At 38.1% G+C, this 24686-nt stretch overlaps 1 protein-coding gene across 6 annotated transcripts in view; it reads left to right on the top strand.

Moving 5' to 3' along the window:
* rarb (retinoic acid receptor beta) overlaps nt 1-24686 on the top strand; it is a 436563-nt gene that overhangs the window by 305505 nt on the left and 106372 nt on the right. The window contains exon 1 of one of the 6 annotated variants that reach the window (XM_008119267.3): nt 17322-18271. The exons of 4 other annotated variants lie outside the window; for them this stretch is intronic. In XM_008119267.3, coding sequence (XP_008117474.1) covers nt 18040-18271 — 232 coding nt within the window. In that variant the 5' untranslated portion in view covers nt 17322-18039. Of the gene's footprint in view, nt 1-17321; nt 18272-24686 lie in introns of those variants that run through there. One more of the 6 variants, XM_003226451.4, reaches the window with a different exon arrangement.

Below are 24686 nucleotides of genomic sequence, written 5' to 3'. Positions count from 1 at the left end.
CCTTGCATCTTTAATGAAGAAGGAGTTGCATCTTGGAAAATGCCTACATTGTAGTCAGCATATACAATTGGGCATTTATAAACAGGATTAATGTCTGTGAGACTGAACATTGAATGACTATAAGGTTCCTAAAGTTCTGGCCCCAAGGTAGACTGAGAACTCTGAAGCACATCAATCTTGATAGTAAGTTGTTATGAAATCTATTTCCCAAACCTGTAAGTTGTTGCAAGACCACATGCCTATAATTCTTACATGTCAGCTGAATTTGGTTCCAAATGCAAGAAAGTCATCCTCGGACCCCTTGGACATGTAAGCAGTTTCATGACTAAGGGCCAGGATTGGGAATGGGTTTCTAGATCACTTTCTTCAGGTAGGTGAGGGATCTTGTAGGATATGCAGACATGGCCAAATCAGGCTACATGATGGCCTTTAAGAGATGGGACTAATAAATCCTAGGCATAAGGTTCAGACTGCATAGGTGCGACAACTTCTCTTTTGAGTTTTTCACTTGACTACAAGATAGTTTCCCTTTCTTCATCAGGTCCTCCCTCAGTGATTCTTGGTCTCACTTTTCATATAGGTTGGGATGGGAGACTGCACAAGAAGAAAGGGGTATTTAGGAGAACTGGGTGGGTAGCTTTGGAAGATTAGGAGAAGCAAACCATAGTAGTTTGGTCAGATTTTAGCTGATCTGGGGGAGAAAATACCCCCAAAACAGTGCCAAAATTTCTGTGTGTGTGTGTGTGTGTGTGTGAATGTCTTGGGGCTTCTGCGAGGTTCAGGGGTCACACTTAGAAGTCTCAAGAGCAGCATGTAGTCCACAGGCTATAATTTGCCCACTCCTGGTGTATGTAGTGGGGCCAGAGTGTTCCTCCGGTCTTGAGATTGGCTGCTGGCTTCCTAGGTCTTCTGGCTGTCTCCAAAAGAGTACAGGGGGAAACATCACTGGGTCTGATTTGAGGTTCATATTGCCTCACTTGGTTTTGACTTTCTCCCCCATTGTATTGTTTCTGAGGTTTTCATCTTTTACTATCCATTTTCGAAGGACCTAGATCAACTGTGGGGATCTGTGATACTCCACAGTGGTAAAGTTATGCATTTGCTAATTGTATGTTGTGGGGTGATTGTACATTTTATTCTGGTCACTCTTTTAGTTAATTTTATTAAAATATTTCTGTTCCACTTAATTTTGCAAGCTCTCAGGGCACCATATATTTAAAAAAAATCCATTTCAAACATATTAGAATAATTAAGATTTCAAACAAGTAATTGTTAATTATTTTTTAAACTGCCAAAAGGGTTAATATATATGTTTAAACTCTTCACTAGTTAAAACAAATAAAAATGTATTAAAACAAATGTTGAGATAGAATATAGGCACAAAATGAAATAAATAAACCAGCCATTTCAGAAGAGCAGTTTTTGTGTAACTGTGAAACCACTGACCTTGCTGTAAAACTGTGGAAAAAGACAAAAAGTTTTACAGTAGTATAAATCACAATTAGTGAATGTGCACTCCAAAAATGGTTGAATTAGGCATTTTTGCTCATTGATTTTATATTTGGATAATGATTCCAGCTCTGAGATCATAACACTTTGTAAGATGTAAGATATCTTTAACCTCTTAATTTTAGCTATGTGTTGATTTTGACATTGACATACTACAGTGACCCAGTAATGTTGTTCAATATTTTAATTTTTGCTGATGTTCAAAAATACTATTGAAGAGCTGATTCTTAATTATTACATACAGCATTGCATAAATTTCTCCCTAATTAAAAAGCTTCTAAATTCTGACTGATCCATTTGGAAATGGTTTGACAGAGTATACATTTAGTTTCAGGGATTTATTACTAATGTGACCTATAGCTAGTTAATTATGGTTATGGTACCTACATAATAATACATTACCAATTGAATGATATAGTTGCAAATTTATTTGGTATATCTGCTATAATTTCTGAACATTACAACATAGTTACAATTTTAGCTGTTGTTTCGTTATGTATAATGCTTGTAATGTAATAATAGGAGCTAGTGAGAGCAATACATATATGAAGTGTATTTCCAGTGTAAATTTCTATCTATAGTACTGTTTGTGCACAGAATCAGCATCTGCATTACAGCCAGTGCTAAGAATGTGCTTGCTGTCCAAGAACTGTGACACAATTTTGATTTTAAGGTCTATGTGCCTCCATGGAAAATAGAAGTTTAATCCATTCTAATTAAAGACATGTTAAAATGTATTTCATATTCTGTGTCTCCTCAGTTAATATCCTCCATCAGTGATACATTGCCAGACTTAAGCAGATGAAGGCCCATCTGTTTCTAAAGAGAACTTAACATGTCTTCAAATTTCTCTCATTAAATTCATTGGGACTTAACCATGCTTAGCTTGGCCTGGGCCATCCCATATTGTTCTCAGGGCTGAAGGATAGAAAATTGCATGTTTAATTGCAACTATTTTAGAGTGATGTTGACTAAAATATTTGCAAGACTTCAAGTTAGTATAATCTGTTTACATCCCTGGAATTTTCCCTTAAAGATGTTCAGTTAATTAAGAACTTGATTGTTTTATTATATTCTGACATTTTTAATTTTCTTAGCAGTAGCATATTCATAACAATTCCACGAGATTTTAGCACTTCAGCACTATAAAAGGAGTCCCTGGTGGAGTAGTGGGTTAAGCCTTGTGACTTGAAGGTTGATCTGCAAGCTGCCAGGTTCGAATCCCACCCAGGGAGAGCGCGGATGAGCTCCCTCTATCAGCTCCAGCTCCATGCGGGGACATGAAAGAAGCCTCCCACAGGATGGTAAAACATCAAAACATCTAGGCATCCCCTGGGCAACGTCCTTGCAGATGGCCAATTTTCTCACTCCAGAAGCGACTTGCAGTTTCTCAAGTCGCTCCTGACACGAAGAAAAAAAAGAGCACATCAGCAAATACCGTAACTTGATTCAAGTTATTTGATGAAGAGCAAACATCAGTTTTAATCTCTTTCATCTATAGAAATTGTGCCCTGCAAAAGATAGTAAAACACACCTGAAGTTGTTTAAGCAAAACAATTTCAGATGCATTGGTTCATATTTACAATACTGAATCCGTAGCTTCAGCAGCTTATTTTTTCCCCAGTGAAGAGTTTTCCTAGTTTAAACATCCCCCAGTGACTTCATTAAACACATTCTAACACTGTAGAATTTCAGTGGTAATATTCTGTTAGAATAAAAAAGCCAGATATATTTTCCAAAGTTTCTTGCCTCCAGCAAAGTTTCATTGAGCCAATAGATTATATAAAAGTATTGCAAGTGTCTGCAAATATAAAAGTATTGCAAAAGTATTGCACATATTTGGAAGCAATAGATTAGGATAGATTCAGCATGGTTTCTGAAAACAAAATTCTAGATCCTCTGGTTCTAGGGTCTTACTTGTCTTTTTCTATATTATCAATATAACTTACATTAGATGTATTTATTTTTCTAGTCAGACTCTTGATTTCTGTGTTGGCAGAATCAACAAGTTGTTAGTTCTAGCATTCCAAGAAAGCACTTACAATTAACTGCATTTGTCAGTTGCAGACTTCTGAATGTAAATTTTTCCTCCAATAAATGTAATTCTCTGACATCATAGCTGTAAAACTCTCATGCAGAGAATAATTTTACAGCTATTGATTATATTGGTGGTGGAGAGAAGCATCTCATTAATATATTTTAACCTCTCTTATTTTGATGTAGAAAAAAGTATTTGCTTGGTAGTTGTTCCTTGGACCTATTGAAGGGAATTAGCTGGACTTCTCACACACCTCACCACATCTTCTTTACCCTGTCGGGAAGAGATTTAACAATAATAGAAAAAGGATCTTCTGGCTCTTGACACTTTTATTAGATTCGAAGAGAAACTATTAAGGATACGATGTTTGATTATTTCTTTCATTGTTTAAGATCCACAAAAGTGGTAGTGGGGAAACAAGTGACTTGCACTTTTTCTGCATTCTTCCATTTTCATTTGAAGATAGAATGAGCTCAGGCTTGCTAGAGTGGTCAAAAACAAGAATTTTTTTTGGGGGGGGGGGGGTTGCCATGTCCATAGTAAAAGGAAGAACCAGGAAATAATAGGGTCACTGCCTGGAGCATATGATGAGAGCTGACTACACTCAACAACTTTGTCACTTCGTTCTTCCTTATGAAATATAGTGTTCAACCTGGGGAAAATAGAATAGGTATAGAGGCACTTCAGAAATACCCGGTGACTCTAAATTAGTATAATTCTCCAGTACAAGATGAACTACATTCAGGGATGCTTTAAACAACTAGCAGAAGTAATCTCAGAACTGCTGGCATTAGTTTTTGAGAATTTCTGGAAAATTGAAGTCTCAGCAGCCTGGAGGTGGGCAAATGTTGTCCCCATCTTTAGGCAGGGTAACAAAGAGGACCCAGGCAATTATCACCCAGTCAATATGACATAAATATCTAGAAAGATTCTAGAGCATATCATAAAACAGTCTAAGCTTTTAGAAAAGAATGCCATAATCACTGGAAGTCAGCGTGGGTTTCTCAAAAAACAACTTATGCCAAACTAATATTATATCCTTTTTGGTAAAGTTACAAGCTTGGTAGATGAAAGGAATGTTGTGGATGTAGCATATATTTATTTCAGTAAGGCCTTTGACAAGGTTCTCCGTGATATTCTTGCAAAAAAAAAAATGCTAGTAAAAAGTGGTCTAGAGGCAATGTTACTGTTAAGTAGATTTGTAATTGGCGAAATCATGGAACCCAAAAAGTGTTAACAATGGCTTCTCTTTATCCTGACTAATGGGGTGTTGCAGAGTTCTGTTCTGGGCCCAGTGCTATTCAACATCTTTATTAATGAAGATGGAATTGAGACTATGCTTATCTAATTTGCAGAATATACCGATTTAGTAGAAGTGGCTAATATTCCAGAGGGCAATTTCAAAATTCAAAATAACTTTTAACAGATAGGAGAGCTGAACCAAAGCTAACAAAATAAATTCCAACACGGAAAGTGTAAACTTGGGCATAAAAAATTGAAATGCTTAGATATAGAATGGGTGACATTTGGCTTGATAACAGTACATGCAAAAGGGATCTAGAAATACAGTAGAGTCTCACTTATCCAACATAAACGGGCCGGCAGAACGTTGGATAAGCAGATATGTTGGATAATAAGGAGGGATTAAGGAAAAGCCTATTAAACATCAAATTAGGTTATGATTTTACAAATTAAGCACCAAAACATCATGTTATACAACAAATTTGACAGGAAAAGTAGTTCAATACGAAATAATGCTATGTAGTAATTACTGTATTTACGAATTTAGCACCAAAATATCATGATTTATTGAAAACATCGACTACAAAAATGCATTGGATAATCCAGAACATTGGATAAGCGAGTATTGGATAAGTGAGACTCTACTGTATTAACAAAATACAATCTGAATATGACTCAAAAGCCAGTGTGGTTGTAGGCTGCATCAATAGCAGTATACTGTCTATATTGAAGAAAATAATAGTACTACTCTATTCTGCTTTGGTCAGACCTTACCTAGAATGCTGTGTCCAGGTTTTGGTTACCACAATTCAAGAGGGATATTAACAAGGTGTGATGTATCAGAGAGAGTTGACCAAAATATTCAAAGTTCTGGAAACCATGCCTTATGAGGAAGAACTTAGGAGTTAGGTATGTTTAGCTTGGAGAAAAGAAGATTAAGAGATGACAGGATAGCTATCTATATATATAAAAGAGTGATGGCATCACGGCGACCCACAAAACAACAAAACTACAGGCCCCCCAACCTCGAAATTTGACAACACAACCCATCATCCACGCCTCTAGGTTGATACAACAAAAAGAAAAGAAAAATAAAGTCCTAATTTGAGAGAGAGGAATAATTGCTTTTATCCAACTGCTGCCAGTTAGAAGGCTAAGCTCCTCCAACTTGGTCTCCTAGCAACCCAATAAAAAATAATAAAAAACACTAAAAATTAATACAATAAAATACTATAATAACAGAAAATAACTAAAAATAATACAAGAAAATAATAAAATATAATAAATAAAAATATAACTTACAATAAAATTAATTAAAAAGTGCAAATAACGTCAAATAAAAATTACACAACAATTTTTAACCAATACCACCACCACTTTGCCACAGCAACGCGTGGCCGGGCACAGCTAGTAATTAAATATTTGAAAAATTGTCATTTTGAGGAGGTTGTTTTCTGCAGCTTCAGAAACTATAAGAAACTTGCAGAACAAGGTATTTTTTGGCAATCTCCCATCCAGCTACTAACCAGAGCTGACTGTCTAGCTTTTAAGTTCAAGTGGGATCTGGCACCTTTAGGATACCAAGGCCTCCTCCGACTCTACAATTCTGTCATAACATTTTTTACACTGATAGGCTGTGATTTTCTAAGGATTCAGGCAAGCTTTTTTCCTAGCCCTATCAGGATATTCTAGTTTAATCCTAACAGCACATGCATCTGATTCTATTGTAGATGCAAAGCTCCTTCCTGCATGAGTAACTTGGACCCAGACAATTTGAGACTCTATAGACCAGTAGTTCTCAACCTTTGGTCCTCTAGTTGTTTTTGGACTTCAGCTACCAGAAATCCTAGCCAGCTTGCCAGCTATTCGGAATTTTGGGAGCAGAAGTCCAAAGCACTTGGAAGATCAAATTTTGGGAACCACTGCTATGGACAAATACATGCTGCCAGTCTGAGTGCTGCTGCTCAGTCGTTTAATCGTCTCCGACTCTTCGTGACCTCATGGACCAGTCCATGCTAGAGCTCCTTGTTGGCCGTCACCGCCCCCAGTTCCTTCAAGGTCAACCCAGTCACTTCAAGGATACCGTCCATCCATCTTGACCTTAGTCGGCCTCTCTTCCTTTTTCCTTTCATTTTCCCCAGCATCGTGATCTTTTCCAAGCTTTCCTGTCTCCTCATGATGTGGCCAAAATACTTCAGCTTTGCCTCTAATATCCTTCCCTCCAGTGAGCAGTCGGGCATTATTTCCTGGAAGATGGACTGGTTGGATCTTCTTGCGGTCCAAAGCACTCTCAGGATTTTCCGCCAGCACCAGAGTTCAAAAGTGTCTATCTTCCTTCGTTCAGCCTTCCTTATGGTCCAGTTCTCGCATCCATAGGTTACTATGGGGAATACCATTGCTTTGACTATGCGGACCTTCGTTGCCAGTGTGATGTCTCTGGTCTTCACTATTTTGTCAAGGTTGGCCATTGCTCTCCTCCCAAGAAGTAAATGTCTTCTGATTTCCTGGCTGCAGTCTGCATCTTCAGTGATCTTCGCGCCTAGAAATATAAAGTCTGTCACTGCCTCCATGTTTTCTCCCTCTATTTGCCAGTTATCAATAGGTGTAGTTGCCATGATCTTGGTTTTCTTGACGTTTAATTGCAACCCGGCTTTTGCACTTTCTTCTTTCACCTTGGTGATAAGGCTCCTCAGCTCCTCCTCGCTTTCGGCCATCAGAGTGGTATCATCTGTATACCTAAGGTTGTTAATGTTTCTTCCAGCAATTTGGATTCCGCAAGCCCCGCATGTCGCATGATGTGTTCTGCGTACAAATTGAATAGGGAGGGTGAAAGTATGCAGCCCTGCCGCACTCCTTTCCCAATCTTGAACCAGTCTGTTGTTCCGTGATCTGTTCTTACTGTGGTTACTTGGTCTTTATACAGATTTCTCAGGAGACAGAGAAGGTGACTTGGTATCCCCATGCCACCAAGAACATGCCATAGTTTATTATGATCCACACAGTTGAAGGTTTTAGAATAGTCAATAAAGCAGAAGTAGATGTTTTTCTGAAACTCTCTGGCTTCCTCCATTATCCAGCAGATATTAGCAATTTGTTCTCTCATTCCTCTGCCTTTTCTGAACCCAGCTTGGACATCTGGCAACTCTCGCTCCATGTATTGCTGGAGTCTGCCTTGCAGGATCTTGAGCATTACCTTACTGGCATGGGAAATAAGTGCCACTGTATGGACGTTTGAGCATTCTTTAGCGTTTCCCTTTTTTGGTACGAGGATATAAATTGATTTTTTCCAATCTGATGGCCAATCTTGTGTTTTCCATATTTGCTAGCATATGGCATGCATCACCTTGACAGCATCACCTTCCAAGATTTTAAACAGCTCAGCTGGGATCCCGTTGTCTCCTGCTGCCTTGTTGTTAGCAATGCTTCTTAAGGCCCATTCAACCTCACTCCTCAGGATGTCTGGTTCTAATTCACTCACCACACTGTCAAAGCTATCCTCTATATTATTATCCTTCCTATACAGATCTTCTGTATATTCTCGCCACCTATTTTTGATCTCTTCAGCTTCTGTTGGGTCCCTGCCATCTTTGTTTTTGATCATGCCCATTTTTGCCTGAAATTTGCCTCAGATGTTTCTGATTTTCTGGAAGAGGTCTCTTGTCCTTCCTATCCTATTGTCTTCTTCCACTTCCATGCATTGCTTGTTCAAAAATAGTTCCTTGTCTCTCCTGGCTAACCTCTGGAATTGTGCATTTAATTGGGCGTATCTTCCCCTATCACTGTTTCCTTTCGCCTTCCTTCTTTCTTGGGCTACTTCCAGTGTCTCAACAGACAACCATCCTGCCTTCTTGGTTTTCTTTTTCTTTGGGATGTACTTTGTTGCTGCCTCCTGAACAATGTTGTGGACTTCTGTCCATAGTTCTTCTGGGACTCTATTTATTAAATCTAGTCCCTGAAATCTATTATTCACCTCCACTGCATATTCACTGGGAATATTTGTGAGATCATATCTAATTGGTCTGTGTATTTTCCCCATTCTCTTTAGTCTGATTCTAAATTTTGTAATAAGAAGTTCCTGCTTCTTAGCGGGGGGTTAGACTGGATGGCCCATGAGGTCTCTTCCAACTCTACTATTCTATGATTCTATGATTCTATGATCTGAACTACAGTCAGCTCCAGGTCTTGTTTTCACCGACTGGATGGATGTCCACCACCTTTGGCTGCAAAAGATGTAGTCAATCTGATTTCAGTGTTGACCATCTGGCGAAGTCCATGTGTAAAGCTGTCTTTTAGGTTGTTGGAAGAGAGTGTTTGTTATGCACATTGAGTTTTCCTGGCAAAATTATATCAGCCTACGTCCTGCTTCATTTTGTTGTCCCAGACCATGATTGCCTGTGATCCCGGTTATCATTTGACTGCCCACCTTAGCATTCCAATCTCCTGTAATGAGAATAATGTCTCTTTTTGGTGTGTTATCCACTAAGTGCTGCAGATCCTCATAGAACTTATCTAATTCTTCTTCAGCAGCAGCTGTGGTTGGGGCGTATGTTTGGATCACTGTGATGTTAAATGGCTTGCCTTGAACTCGAATTGAGATCATTCTATCTTTTTTGGGTTGTATCCAGTCACTGCTTTCACAACTTTATTATTAACTATGAAGGCTACTCCATTTCTTCAGTGTTTCTCTTGTCTGCAGTAGTAGGTCTGGTGGTCATCTTTTGTGAGGTGGCCCATTCTAGTCCATTCACTTCACTGACTCCCAGAATGTCTATCTTTAATCTTGACATCTCACCAATAACCACATCCAGTTTGCCCTGGCTCATAGATCTTACATTCCAGGTTCCTATAGTGTGTTGATCTCTAGAACATCGGATTCGTCCTTCACCTCCAGCACCGTCGGCCATTAGCCTTCCTTTCGGCTTTGAGCTAACTGCGTCATCACATCTGGGGCTACTTGGACTAGTCCTCTGCTCCTCCCGAGTAGCATTTTGACCATCTTCCGACCTGGGGGTCCTATCTTCTGATGGTATACCGACATTTCTGTGGTTGTACTGATCCATATAGTTTTCATGGCAAGAATACTGGGGTGGGTTGCCATTACCTTCCCCAGGGCAAGGTGGATTTTTGTTGGAGTCCATTCCATCTATATAGTTCTATTATATGATTTTTGTCATGTCATTTCGGAACATGATACAAAATGGATTTTGGGATACTGTATTACTGAAGGATTTTGCTGTCCAAACCCCAGCCTTAGTTTTTTTGTTTTGTTTTGTTTTTTTTTTTGGCATACAGTCATTGGCACAAGTATGTTTTATTTTCATAATATGATTCTTGATTCTGTATAGTCTAGCTGATAATTACTGAACAAAAACCAGAGACACAGATACAGAATGTGAACTTTGGTTGTAAATTATTGTTTTATGGTTATGGGCTTCAAAAGTGCTATGTCACCCAGATAAATATATGTAGTAACAACAAAAGAAATAGATTTTTGACTTTAACTTACTTTTATTACATTTATGGTTAAGAATATATTTGTTCAAATGTTTCCATTTCAGACTGAAAGAAAATAATATAGGTGATGTGAAATAAACATGTTTTTGTGTGTATGTGGCCTTACTGAAAGTATTTCGGCTCATTCACCCTCTTTAACATTGTTCAAGAACTGTGGATAAAATATTTGCACATCATCACATTTAAATTAACTTCAGTATATATTCTGTCTGATTATAATTAATACTAAGCTGTATTTTTAAATGATTATTGGTTTCCTGGGAGAGGGCAAAAAAAAATCTTATTTCCCAGTAAGTAAGGTTATCTGTATCTGCCTATCTGCGTTTCTGTAGTCAAATATAATTTTCAGAGCTGTTCTAAGATAATTAATTTATTACAAAAATGAGATGAAATAGTAAGAATAAGCATCTAGATTATCTAAAGAATTAATGTTACTTAATTACACATGAGCTCAGTAATAACCAAGCATTAGCATAAGCATAATTCACTAAGATACATGGCAAGGCACCAAGCTAATTTAGATATATTATGAAAAAAGCTATCATACTCAGTTTAGCATGAGGCAATTTTGCATGAATCACTAGATTTATTTTCAAACATTACAGAAACCTGTATGAATTTTAAAATACTATTCGTAAATGTGTACAAATGTTTAACACTTTAAAAAGAAAGGCACTTCAGTACTTTTTAAGTATTCTTTGAATCATTTATAGAGAAAAAAATAAGCAAACTACCATATAGATTCATATATAAGTCAACCTCATGTTTAAGTTGAGAGAAGGTTTTTTTTGTCCAAAATGATGGTTTTTGATATGACTTGTGAATAAGTCAAGAGTCATATTACACAGAAGAAAGAGCTAGCATCACTTCACTGGACTAGCCACCCCAGCTGCGGCCATTTTTCCATCTAAGTACTCAAAATAACTTTATAGCAGAAAAGAGTAAAGGGGGTCACAGTACTTCTATTAGGTTCTCCCAGGATGGGCTAAAGCTGTAGCTTTTCGCTACTCTGCTTGGAGATTGTCTCTTAAAAAAAAAAAAGTGTTACAGTACATATACTGACTCATGGATCATTTGATCCTGCCCAGGTTTTTTGTTGTTGATTCTTTCACTAAAATGTCTAGACTTATTCATGAGTGTATAATAATACTTATTTTTAGCCTTATTTTAACTTTATTGTGATCCTCAGGAACATCACTTCACGACTAATTCTATGTTCCCAGTATATCAAAGGCTGCAATCTAGTGCGTAATACAAAAGCCTGGTCCTGCTGCTTCTGACTGTAGAAAACAATCTGTGAATGTGTCACAGGCAGTTTCAAATTAATGTTTAGGGGCATTTCACAAATTGTGTGTTTTGTTAGGAATATGTCCAAGATATTTAAAATATTATAAAAATGTGTGGTGTAAAAGATACAGTATGTATCTGTCTGTCCACTTATGTGAAAAACATAATTATTCGTGGATTTCATTGGGCTCAGTTGACAGTAAACAATGTACTTTCTATTATTGGGCACAATAAGAGAATACCCACAGTCAACTGTTCAATGATGAGTCAATGTGTAATGTTAGTCCCATTGATTCACAGAGTTGACTAAAGTGCAGGCTAACAGTTGACCTGTTTCTGATACTTCGACCTACTACAGTATATTTTTTCTCACAGCAGCAAACAAGAATTTGTTGTGAAATCAACCAATCTTGATGATCTCTATAGGTAGGATGCGTGTGACTGGTCCAAAGTCATCTCATAAACCTTGTGCCTGGTATCAGAGGAGAAATGGGGAAACCTTCCCCAGTTCAGATCCCACTGAGCCACAAATCATTGAGGAGATCTAGATTCAGACACCAAGGTTAAGACAAAGAGACTCAGGCAAGTTATTTATGTTGCTGTTGCCTACCAAGGGTGTAATCTATACACATAATAAAAGTGAAAATGTGTATGTGTGTATGTGGCATGTGTGCCTGCTCACACGGACAGCCCCCGGTCTCCACAAACAGACTATAGTTCCTGTTGCTGAGGAGCCACCAAGTCATTCCCTCCCAGGATATTGCAGGTTACAGCGAGCACATCCCAGGGTTCCTTTCTTTCTCCATTTGCATGACCCCACCCACTGTCTCTCCCTTAACCCTTCCCTACCCTTTCCTATCGCACACAGCAAACAGAGGAATTGATCAGCAATTGAAGCTACTAGAAAGAGGTTTGGGGAGAATTCACCATGATTTATAGGAGTTGTAGGGACTGGGATGTATAGTTCATCTGCAATCTAAGGTCACTCTGAACTCCGCCAACAATGGACCTGGAACTAACTTGGCACACAGACCCAGCATGGCCAATTTTGCATTCTAGCGGGGTTTGGGGGTGATTGACCTTGACATTCAGGAGTTATAGTTCACCCCTATTCAGAGAAGGCTGAACCTATCTGATGATGGATCTGGACCAAACTTGGCACACAACATGGCTAACTGGGAATACTGGTGGACTTTGGGGGTGATTGACCTTTATCTCTGGGAGTTATAGTACACCTGTATTCCATGCACCCTCTGAACCCCATCAATGATGGATCAGGACCAAACTTGGCACATAGACCCAACACTGCCAACTGAGGCTGATTGAATTTGGCATCTGGGAGTTACAGTTCACCCGTATTCAGAAAACACAACCCAACCAACGTCAGATCTGGACCAAACTTGGCACACAGACCCAACATGGTAAATACTGGGGGATTTTTTGGGAGGGTTGATCCAAGGTTTTTGGGAATTGTAGTTCACCCACATCTTTATGCATATTCTAATGGAGCATTCATAAAAAACAACAGGAAAGAGTAAGTTTTTTCTAAGACATAGTGTAACATACTACCAAACTGATATGACCAAACATCCAAAAACAAACAAGGCCCTTTTCAAATAACCCAGATATCCAAGCTAGTATATAGATAAAAATAACTAGGGCAATTGTTGTGTATTCATTTGATTCCTGAGTCATATTAAAATGTCCATATTAGAAGTATCATATACACTCTGCCAATTAAATGAAGAGATGAACAATGAGTTATGTTTTTATTGTTTTATACAGAAGAATTCACCAAAATCATCTTCAAATGTTTAAATCTGGAGAAAGGGCAAAAGATTGTGGGGAGTATCCTGAAAAGTTCAGGGCTTACAAACCACAATTGCCCAGGTGTTGGTCTCCCCACCTTTGCTGTAGGGTAGGAATGTCACAATCAGAGCAGGCAAGAGAACTGGAAGATTGCCAACATGATTGAAATTAGATTTTTTTCTAATATTTTTCTCTTGCTCATATCTAGCGTCTTCTTCTTGGCACTGCTTCTAGACATGGAGGTTTGATTTAACCAATTCACCCAAAATGTTAAATTTACTCGCCTCATTTAAAGTTCTAAAGACACAAAAGCTTCCAAGGCAACTTAAGATAAAAATGAAAAATTTTGCTTTCCTTCTTCAGATTTCTTTATTTCTCAGATTCACATCTGGCTTTTCCTCTTTTTAAAAAAGTTGTTGTTAAAGCTGTTTATTTTCAATTTAGATATATCAGTTTCAAAAGAAATCTTTTTAGATGTTCTTTGCATCCTCTCATACTGAAGTTTTGTTAACCCCAGTCAGCAAGGAATGTCATTGAGCTTTTAATGAATCACAGGCCTCTTCTGTGATCAGGGACCCCGTGGTTCTTGTGGGAATACTCAACTCCTAGAGGTGCCATAGCCACTGTGCAGAAAATGTTTACTTTCATCTGAATGTATAGTAAAGCAATGCATGGCTCTCGATCTTCATAGCCACCCCACTTATAATATCTTTCTTTGAGACTCCTTGGAGAAAATTATTTGGGCCTTGTGGACTATAGAAAGCTGCATGCTTGAAATTTTTCTGCTGCAACATAGCAGCACGAAGGCAGCTGGTCTGTCTCTCTGGAGCCCACTTATGCCCTACTTTGAAGAGCTGGGTCAGCTTCTTTTCCTGTCCTAGCATTTACTTCAGCTTGAAAGCAACCACCAAAGCTTTTCAAAAAGGTAGGAGAGGTTGACAGAATGCTCTGGATAGTTCATGTGGCTTCTTTTCAGAACTTGCCATAGCTGGAGAGTGAATAGCAAGGCACTGTGATGTGTGATCTGTAAGGCTGTCATTTCTTCGCTGTTTTTCTTCACAAGGAAGAAATGGGCAATTTTATCAACCCCTTTTCTTGTTACCATATAAGAAAATATTTGAAAATACTGCAGTTCTCAAAGATGACTTATCAGTCTGTGATTTAAGTTATGCTCTCCCCAATAATTTTTTTATTATGCACAGAAAACATGGTCTGCTCAGAAATAGGTTACATATTCTGTACAGAATAGAATGTTAAATATTACTTTCTGCACTGAAAAATGCAGTTTTCCATACAAAGCCACAACACACACTTTTTGAAAACATTTGTGTCAATCCAGGATTCTTCTCCCCCAAGTAACATGTTTTTCAACTTCTTCCTCAAGTAACATGTCCCAATTGGCAGGAGACCTTTACATCGGCTGTCCCAAGACTGTGGAACGATCTGTCAGAATTTACAACAAATTTGAAAACCTATCTCTTCCAGGAGGCCTACCCAGCCAGTTTAATCATGAATTTTAAACATGAGTCTTATGTTTAATCTCTGCTCTGTGTATTCTAATATGTATTTTGTAGAAATATGTTTTAATATGTGTATTTTAAAGAATGTTTTAGATGATTATGTGTTTTTAGTGATGTTGTAACCTGCCTCAAGCTGCGAGAGGCAGATAAGAAATCAAATTATTATTACTATTACTATTATTATTATTTCAGCAATTTTCAAGATATTTTGGATATTCATCCCATGTCTTACGCTCTCATTATCCACAACTTCTCATGCTCTGGGGCCTAAAGCAATTGCTTCAGCCTCCCTTGTGGGGCTGCTAGCCACTGAGGTAAAGTGTGTTGAGTGTGTAGGTTGTGATGATGACTTTTATTTCCAAATAGTTCTTTTCCACCTAGTTAATTATAAATATTATAAATATGAGGTTGTTTTCAGGACCACATCTACACCAACTACTTAGATCAATGTAGAGGTGGATCAGTTCTGTGGCAGTCAAATGCCGCATGGAGTTGATCTGGGGTCATGCGGGACAAAACAACCTTAATATGGTCTTGCCTGTGTTAACCAAAGTCAGGAGAAAATCCATATTCTGACACTCTTGGAACAATTGGGCTGGTTCTGTAATGGAACTGACAGCAACTGTCCCCACCAGCATCCTATGTTTGGACAGCCCCCTTGGTTGTGGCGGCCCTACCTATCAATTGTGGTGGCCCTACCTATCAATTGTGGCATACAGTGATGTTGGATGAGGTGATGGGGCACTCTGGAAAGGGAGGGGGGAGAAGAGGTGGCAGCTGATAGATAGGACCCATGCCATGGTTGGAGACCTCTGTGATATGGGGAGGATCACAGGAAGGTTGGCCACCCAGGTGGTGACTTCCTCGTGCCTCAGCAGAAGCTGGAAGGCTCCCAGGGTGACCCATATTCAGGGCTAATCTGCTGTTCAGCATGGCGTATTGGCCCCTAGGTTTTCAGTCTGTTTATTTCCACCCAAGAACTTTATAGGAGATACTGCATGCATTGCTAGGGTTGCCATGCACCTTTATTTTCTAGGATATGCTTTCTTTTTCAGAGGTAAAATCTCCATCCTTCAATTTCCTGGCTATGTTCTGATTTTCAGAGCTTTTTGGTTAGGTAGATTTTTATAATAGAAGGGTTTCTTACAACTTCTGTACTAGAGGAAGTGAACAGTCAGGAAATATATCTCTGAGGAGAAGGAAGAAGAGAGACAAACCGGGTTAAAGCAGAGCAAGGTAAGCCCCCAAAGACTCAACCTCAGCCACATTATTGAGTTACTTTCCAGGTTCTAGCTGCATTAGGACCACTATCTTCCTCCATTATGAGGAAAAGTCCTGTTAATAAGGAAGACAGTGGAGAAGATAAAGGTCTCCCACCACTGTTGCCAGGATGAGCCTACTAGCAAGGAACTTGTCTTTTGGACTGAGTCAACTGAGAACTGGTGGTTCCTCTTAAAATTCCCAGAGTGGATAACATGAAAGTGGTCCTGATGTTCAGTGTAGTATGGTGACCTAAGACATACGTTCACAAACCAGCGGTTCGGGGGGGGGGGGGGGCTTTAAAATACTCAACTAGAAAATTCCTGGGTCTCACTAAACTACAAGCTTTAGAATTCTGCAGGAGGCAGCCACAGGATTTCAGATGGGATGCATCCTCTTTGCCTACTCTTTCAGCTCTAGTGTGATAACACACAAAGTGTTACTAAATCTGGATTCAATCTGTTAAATTTTTGCTGTGCTCGAACCATAACATTCACAGTGAAGCAAGTGCACAGTCCTCAGTTAAGTGAATTGTCCAAACTAATGTAAGCATTACAGTATGCATTCTGTGTGTGTGTGTGTGTGTGTGTGTGTGTGTGTGCTTTGATCTGTCACCTTACATGAATTGCATAGGATCTTCTTAGGAACGGGATCCTTCCTCTGAAATATGGCTTTTGGTAACTGGTATTCATTAGCAATCTCCCTTTGAAGTACTAACCAGGACTAATCCTGCTTAGCTTGCAAGATCATACAAAATCTGGTGCTATTGAATATTTAGACAGAATATTCAAAGAGTTTAGGCAGCCTGAAATTTGCAGTGTCTTCTATTCTGGGCACAAAGGGAATTGTGGTGAACACTTGCTGTATGAACTTTAAGAATGCTTGACGATCGTTTGCTATTCTGCATACTAGCCAAGAAAATGAACTCTTTTTGGTATTAAGGTGAATGCAACACACCACGTTATTCTGTCCATTTTGACAGCATAGTGAAGGACCTGGTGCCTCTCTACGCAGAGGACTGAATGTATGTGATGGGGTTTCCCCCCAGGAGACGCAGGGAATCCTTGTTGGGAAGCACCTTTGGAGGTAAATTTAAAAGGATGGGCAAGGAAAAGAGAGAGAGAATGAGAGAAAGAGACATAGAGGTTTTTAGCAGTGTGCTCCAGCAGTGGCTATTTAGAAACCTGAGGCCAGTCTATTTCTATATTATATTATTTTAGATACCTTTTTAAAGTGTCTGTTTTCCTTTCCAAAGGCCAGTTATTCTAGGCACAGCAGCTCGTGGCTGCCTGCTTGCTTGCCTGCTTGCCTGTCTTATTTTGCAAGGCTGCTGGGAGTTTTTAAGCTGTGTGAGAATCCTGGGAGTTGGTGATGTCAGACTGGTTGGGTCATTTGAAGGTTAGCAGCCTGGGAAGGGTTCATAGAAAGTTCACTCGCATATATTAAGCAATTCAATCTTTCATTCCGTGTGACACAAGTAGTAGGAAGTGAGCTGTTCGGAGGCAGAAGGATCTATTCACAGGCAAAGGGGGATCCCGTGCTTCTAGCAAAGCCTGTTTTGCCAACAAAACTACAGCATTGCACAGGATACAAAATATTCATTTATTCAGGATGAAACTGAGAGGCAAGAAGGCTGCTCAAAGATTTGGGAGGCAGAAGAATGAGAACTGAAACTTGGAAGGCTGTGTGTTTCCCCCCTCTGTTCTGCTGGATTGACTGAACAGCCTGGAAAATGGTAAATGATCATTTGGATCAATTACAGGCTTTTAGCTGTGTTGTCTGTCATAATTCATGATTCTGGTCTGGGAAAAAGACCAACAGTCTACGTGCCAAAAAAGGGGCAGAGTTTGATGGAGTTGGATGTACTTTTATATGCCATTTTCCTCCACACCCGAGAGGAAGGCACTTTTGCAGACATACTGTAGAGGGGGAATCATGTTTGACTGTATGGATGTCCTAGCAGTGAGCCCTGGTCAAATGCTGGATTTCTACACTGCAAGTCCCTCTTCCTGCATGCTCCAGGAGAAGGCTCTCAAAGCATGCTTCAGTGGATTGGCACAGACAGAGTGGCAACACCGGCACAGTACGCAATGTAGGTCCCGCTATTATTTTGTTCCACTTTCACCCTTCATTTTTATTTATTTGCATGCCAGAAATATTTTAAATGCTATCAAAAGAAACATGTAATTAAAGAAAGTTTTCCCACAGAAAGGCAGTTTTATGATGCTAAATGTATGTGCCAACATGCATATATTTTAAAAAAACATTATTCTATGTGACTTGCATTTTTCCGCCAATATCTTGAAATAGCTATACAATTAAGAATTGTTCATTCAGTGTAGAAGAGGGTTGTATTTTATATGTGTGTGCATCATGCTATTTTAATGTGTTTTTATATCTATTTCTATATATATCTGTCTGGGTGTACTATAACATTTTAATAGCCAATTAAAATCTTGGTGTGCCTCACAGTGGACTTGAAGGTAACCAAAGTTAAAGTTGCAGGCTTCCTTAATTGTTTCTCTTTCTGTGAAAAAAAAATAGCCAGCAATATTTCTTTGCATTGACCTTGCTGCCACCTTTTTTTTTTTACTTTGTTGCTCTAAGAAGTCCCTGTTTTTGCTAGAAAACTAACTGTGAACACCCCTTGTGTTTTGCCATCAATTATCTCAGCGCTTTCTGGCTCTGTTAGCTGCCTAGGAATTTCAAGGAAGGAATGACTTTTGCTGCTTTAGACTTTTTTGAAATGCTATTTTGGTATCAAAATGCTAGATATTGTACTGGAGGGCATTGGGGGGCAAACAGAGGCATGCTTTAACAGTGCCATTTCAAGCTTGATAAACAAAAAAGCAGCAAAGTTCCAGCACTACATTCTCTGCATTTATTTAAAAAAAAAAACCTGAAGGATGCTCCATGGCTCTGACGCTGATTTAGATAAATGATGGCTATGTATCAAATGGTTTTAACATAGTCTTTGACACTTCAATGGAGCATTAACTCCAGAAGTATGCTTAATGCCACTGTGGTTCCTAGACATCTCAGTTGCAGTAAACTGTTCTTCCTCCTGAATGCTTAATCCTCAGGGGATGGAAAAGTAACATGAATTGTACAAATGCTGCAGTCAACAATATTTTTGTTACTATTAGGTCTTAATTAGTAAATGGGCAAGTTAACAAAAATAAGAAAGTGAGTTTGATGTGGAATTCAAACCCTTAACCATTGTAACAAGTCCAAATATTTAACATTTTTGCCTCTTTAAAAAAAAGGACGAGACACAAAGTTGGTAGACAGTTATTAAAATCGTAGTTCTACATTTGTGAGTTTAATATGTGTACTATCAATATATCTAAGAAAAAATGTTTCTGAACTTTGCCAGCAAATGTTTGAAACTTTGTTATTTCCCTGTGTTTTATCTGCAAGTGTGATAGTTGCTTTTCAAACTCTAACGTGAAGTAGCAAGAGGTTTTTATGAAACCAAACTTTTAGGGTAAAAAAGAACCAGTTTTGAGAGCTTCCTGTTGGTAATATTTTTGAAGACAAAATATTGAAAGTCATTCACACGAACCATTTTTTTCTTAAAAGTGTACACACAATATGCTGCCTTTAATCCTGAACCGAGTTAGACATAAGGTCATTCTTTATCAGTGTGCAGCAAGTGTTAAATATGTCATTAGCCTGCGGCTGGTGATAAGAAGCAAGTACTGATGATAGTATAGAGAACCTAATCAAAGGCAGTATTACCTGAAATAAATACTGCTGTACCAAAGTGCCTTTAGAAGTTCACCTTTCATGATGTTGTGACAACTGAATTGTAGTGTCAGGAAACTTTGAGTGAAATACCTTGCATTGATCTAAAGCATCATTTTTCAATTAAATCTACTTGTAATTCCAAGCATAAGCTTTCTACAGTGCAAGGATGATAAGTTGCCACTCCAATAGCAAGTATTTCCTTATTCTCTGTTTATACTAAGTCTTCTGTGGTTTTGAGTAAACAATTGAGATGAGAGCCACTTCCTCAAATACGAAAAAAGAGCCCATCAAGGTTATTTTGGTTTGGCTATTTTGTACAGCTCTTTGCAATAGCAGATTTATGCTTCAGTTGCAATTCTTTTACAGGGACGAAAAATTTAAGATGGTATGTAGGGCTGGTAAGGGAAAAAACAGCTTTGTTGATTACATTTGCTCAGAAATGAGCACATAAACTCCTCAATATTGCAAACATTCATTCTGATGCGCAAAAGGTTTAACTCTCTAAAATACTGCATCTAGAATAATTGATCTCCATAAATATACCATCAGTTTTAAAGTTTTGTAACTTCAAACTGTGCTAAAAGATGAGTCAGTCAAAAGAAAATAGTGGCTTTAAAGAAATAGTGAACAGTGATGAATTGTAATTTAAAGCATTATCAATAATCTCTCCTCTTAAGTCTTAAGAATTCAGGGTCAGTGGACCAAAATCAAGGCTAGAGGTGTGGGCTTGTTGCAGTCTGATTTTAAAAAATTAAGATGGATTGGATAGTATCAGTAGCTAAATTCCTTTAACTCATAATAAAGAAAACTTCAATTGTGTTGATGATTAAATAGTCTTCAACAGGTAATCATATTTTAAGAATGCTGTCAATGTCCATATTTCTTTCACAGAAAAATAAATGGCATGATTCAGTCACTGTTAGGTACTGTTCTCAATAAGTAAAGCACATTCTGATATTTCAGCCCTGTACATGCCTCCTCAGAAGTAAATCAAATGCAACTTACTTCTGAGTGATTTTGGCCAGGATTGCAGTTTTGTACATTCTTACCTAGAAACAAATTCCATCATGTTCAATGGGATTTGCTTCCTAATAAGTTGCCGTAATGTTGCCCCATTGAAGTTGAAGGGGACTTAGTAATACTGAATTTACACGAACAGTGATTCCAAATGAGATTTAATGCTAAGTCAAACTGATAGGCAGCTAGGAATAAAATCTAAATCCTGGAATTCATTGCTAAACTACCGAATTTTATAATGTTTAGGGCTGTGTGAATGATTATGCTGTGAGAATTCAACAAGCCGAGAAACATCTGCCCAAAAATACAGTCTCTCTCAGTGCTTTATTATCTTTTATATCTCCAGCCAGAATATAAAAACAAACACACTGACATGTACGACTTGAAATCTACATTCCTTGGTATTGAGTTGCAGCAGGTGTTGTTGGAAGTTCTGTTTTCAGCCACAGAAGGCAAAGTTTATTTTTATTCACCTTTATTTAAAGTTTCTTCCTAACCCCCATGTGATGATTAATAGGAAGTTTTTATTTGCTGTAAACTTGTTTAAGGGACACTTGATCATTTAGTGTTTAATCTGGATCCAAACTAATTAATGCACTCTTGAAAAGAAATGAAATCTGAGTCTCCTGAATTTCCCTATGACACAGAATGACTTGTTTGTTTTCCTTTGCACTATCTGACTTTAATTTATTTTTTTAATTTGAAACAATGCCCTTTCCAAGAAACTCAAAAGCCGAAGCTCATATTCCTAAACCTATAACTGGCTAAAGCAGGCCAATTCAGTCTTTCTTTGCAACTTGTAACCAAGAACTGTCTTATTGCATAGTGAGAACACATGCAAGGTACATCTGAATTTTGCAGAGTTAGCCGGGAGACCAAGCTAACAAGGTATGAAAACAGAGAATCTACTTTGGATGGTAGGATTAATCATCTTTATAGTATCCAAACAAAACAATGTAAGTGTCTCAAAATGTTCATACACAGAATGTCTGAAGGCTATAGTCTCAATGTCTTTTCATCTCTGTTGAAGGGTTTATCAGCTTAGTCCAATAATGCACAATACCAGTCTTATACCAGTCTTAAAATTTAACTAATTCCTCTCATGTTTCTCATGTTGCTGTTTTACACAGCCGGCACACTGAATTACAGAGCAATGTGTTTTATCCCATAGCAAAATGATTGGTGCATAATATCACTTATACCTAGCACAGTATATTAAAATACGCCATCCTTCATTATCTGGTGCAAAACAGAAGCTGGTTGGAAAAACTAGATGGAAACCAGGTTCCCAGTGCATTGGAATAATGGCAAATAGTGATTTAAAATAGATTTGCATGATAAACTGTGAAAGGGAGAAGCTCTGAAAACATATACATATGTAGACTTCAAGGAAGTCCAGCTATTGATAGAAGTTACTGAAAAAATAAATCTTAAAGATAGTTAGAAAGCTAGGAAAGTTTCTAACTTAGCTTTGGAAATTCCAATGTGTAAGTATGGCATAGTTCCTTTGTGAAGAATGGGGTTCCATCCTCTGTTTGTGTGTGTGTGTGTGTGTATTGTGTATTTGTGGAGCCAGATGTTCAGGTTCTGAGCCACTTCAGAAGATTACCAAGTGAATATTGACTTAACATTGTATTTAAATTGGTAAATTTGTTGTCCCATGTAATAGTTAAGAGAGCAAACCTACAGTCCTGATGCTGAGTTTTATTCTTATTTCCCCAATTTGCTATTGTCACAGGACAAAAAGCCTTAACACATTCAACACCAATTCCCTAGCTTCATGAAAATATGCTACCCCAAACAACCACAAACTTTACATACAGATCAAGGCACAAGTCCAGAATATTTTGGACTACAAATCCTAGGGCCCTTCTGCACAGCTATATAACCCAGAATATCAAGGTAGATAATTCACAATATCTGCTTTGAACTGTTTTTGTTTGTTTGTTTGTTTGTTTTTGGTGTCAGGAGCGACTTGAGAAACTGCAAGTCGCTTCTGGTATGAGAGAATTGGGTGTCTGCAAGGACGTTGCCTAGGGGATACCCAGGTGTTTGATGTTTTACCATCATTTGAATTGGGTTATCAGAGTCCACACTGCCATATAACTCAGTTCAAAGCAAATAATATGGGGTTTTATACAGCTGTGTGGAAGGGGCCTAAAGGCAATATGTAATTTTTGGACCAAGAACAAGCACATTCACAAATAGAATATGGATCTGTGACTTGATGTAAGGCAAAAATCCAGCAAAGGATAATTTTCAGAGCCTGGTATTAGGATGATTTCCTATATCTAAATCATATGTTCCACAGACATCTTGCTTTAAAGCAGATTACAAGATTTTTTTTCAGAAAAGACAGTTAGAAAAGCTATTAGTGGAAATATTCCCAATATGAGTCCATTTAAAAATTATCTAGTCAGGCAAGACAAGCTGGAGGAATATTGCCAAGCTAAGCTGAAACCCAGTCAATTAAAATAAAATTAAAAGTTTCACATGCTGCTTTTGTGCCAATTATTACGCTTTTACAGCCACATTTCCTCATGCTTTATAGCGGATTTATTACAGAAAGGAAGATGAGCTGAATCTGTAAAGGAAACTGTTCAAAATCGACACAGAAAGAAAGATTAGTGACCATAACTTACATTTATGTGGACACTCCCATTTTGCTTTTTTATTGTGGTTTCAATTTTAATATTTAAAAGCAACTCAAGGAGAAGAAAAGTTGTGTGAACAAACCAGTCTATGTCACTATGAAATGTTTTGCCTTTCTGACTTTGTTTAGTCAAATAGATAGTTCTTGCTTCCTATGCATTAAAGATAGTAGAATAGCTAATGATAATAAGCTAATAATATTACTGCAACACTTCATTTTCATTTGGCAAATATTAGCAGAAACTCCACTTTAAACATCTTTTCTAAACATGAACAATATTTTTGCAACCTATATACATAACTCTATATACATAACATAATCGTCTTTAAAGCATAATTCTGTTTGGAAAAAAAAGAACTGACAGCTCATTCTCTAATAAGTGTGTATCCACAACTCGATGTCATTTAGATGTTTTTAACTACAGCTGCCATCATCCCTGTCTGCAGTTCAAAATACTTCAGAACGGTGAGGTAGAAAATTGTAGAGATGTTGTTTAGGACTCATAACACACCCATTGATTTTGAACAGTAGTACTTATCAGTGGCTGAAAACTTCTGACTTATAATGAGGTGCAATTTAAATTGTTTTTCTTACAGTTGTTTGGATTTTGTAAGACTAAAAAGTTAAAAGGCACCTATCTAAAGCCATGCCAAAGTTTGGCAAAACTATGCCTTTCAACTCCAGTTAATTTGGGATGTCACACACCTCGTTGACCCATTTCAAACTGGCTTCAGAGCAGAATTCAGTCGCCTTAATGGATCTGTCCCTGTTGTTGGTGCTTTTCGGCCTCTCAGTGGCGTTCAATACCATTGACCATGGTATCTTTCTGGAATGCCTTAGGGGGTGGGGTGGAGATACTGTGTTGCAGTGGTTCCAGTCATATTTCTTAAGCAGGCTTGGAGATGGTTGCGTTGCAAAAAAGGGCTGTTATGTACCATACCACAAGGTACCATTCTATCCCCAATGTGTTTTAACATCTACATAAAACTGCTGGGAGAGATTATCTAGACATCATATGTGTACTGTCCGTATTCTGATGACACCCAAATATATGTTTCCATGCCTTCAAAAATAGGCATACTTGGAG

This window comes from Anolis carolinensis, chromosome 6 (assembly GCF_035594765.1).
Source record: "Anolis carolinensis isolate JA03-04 chromosome 6, rAnoCar3.1.pri, whole genome shotgun sequence".
NCBI lineage: Eukaryota > Metazoa > Chordata > Lepidosauria > Squamata > Dactyloidae > Anolis > Anolis carolinensis.
This window is presented reverse-complemented; position numbering and strand designations above follow the sequence as displayed.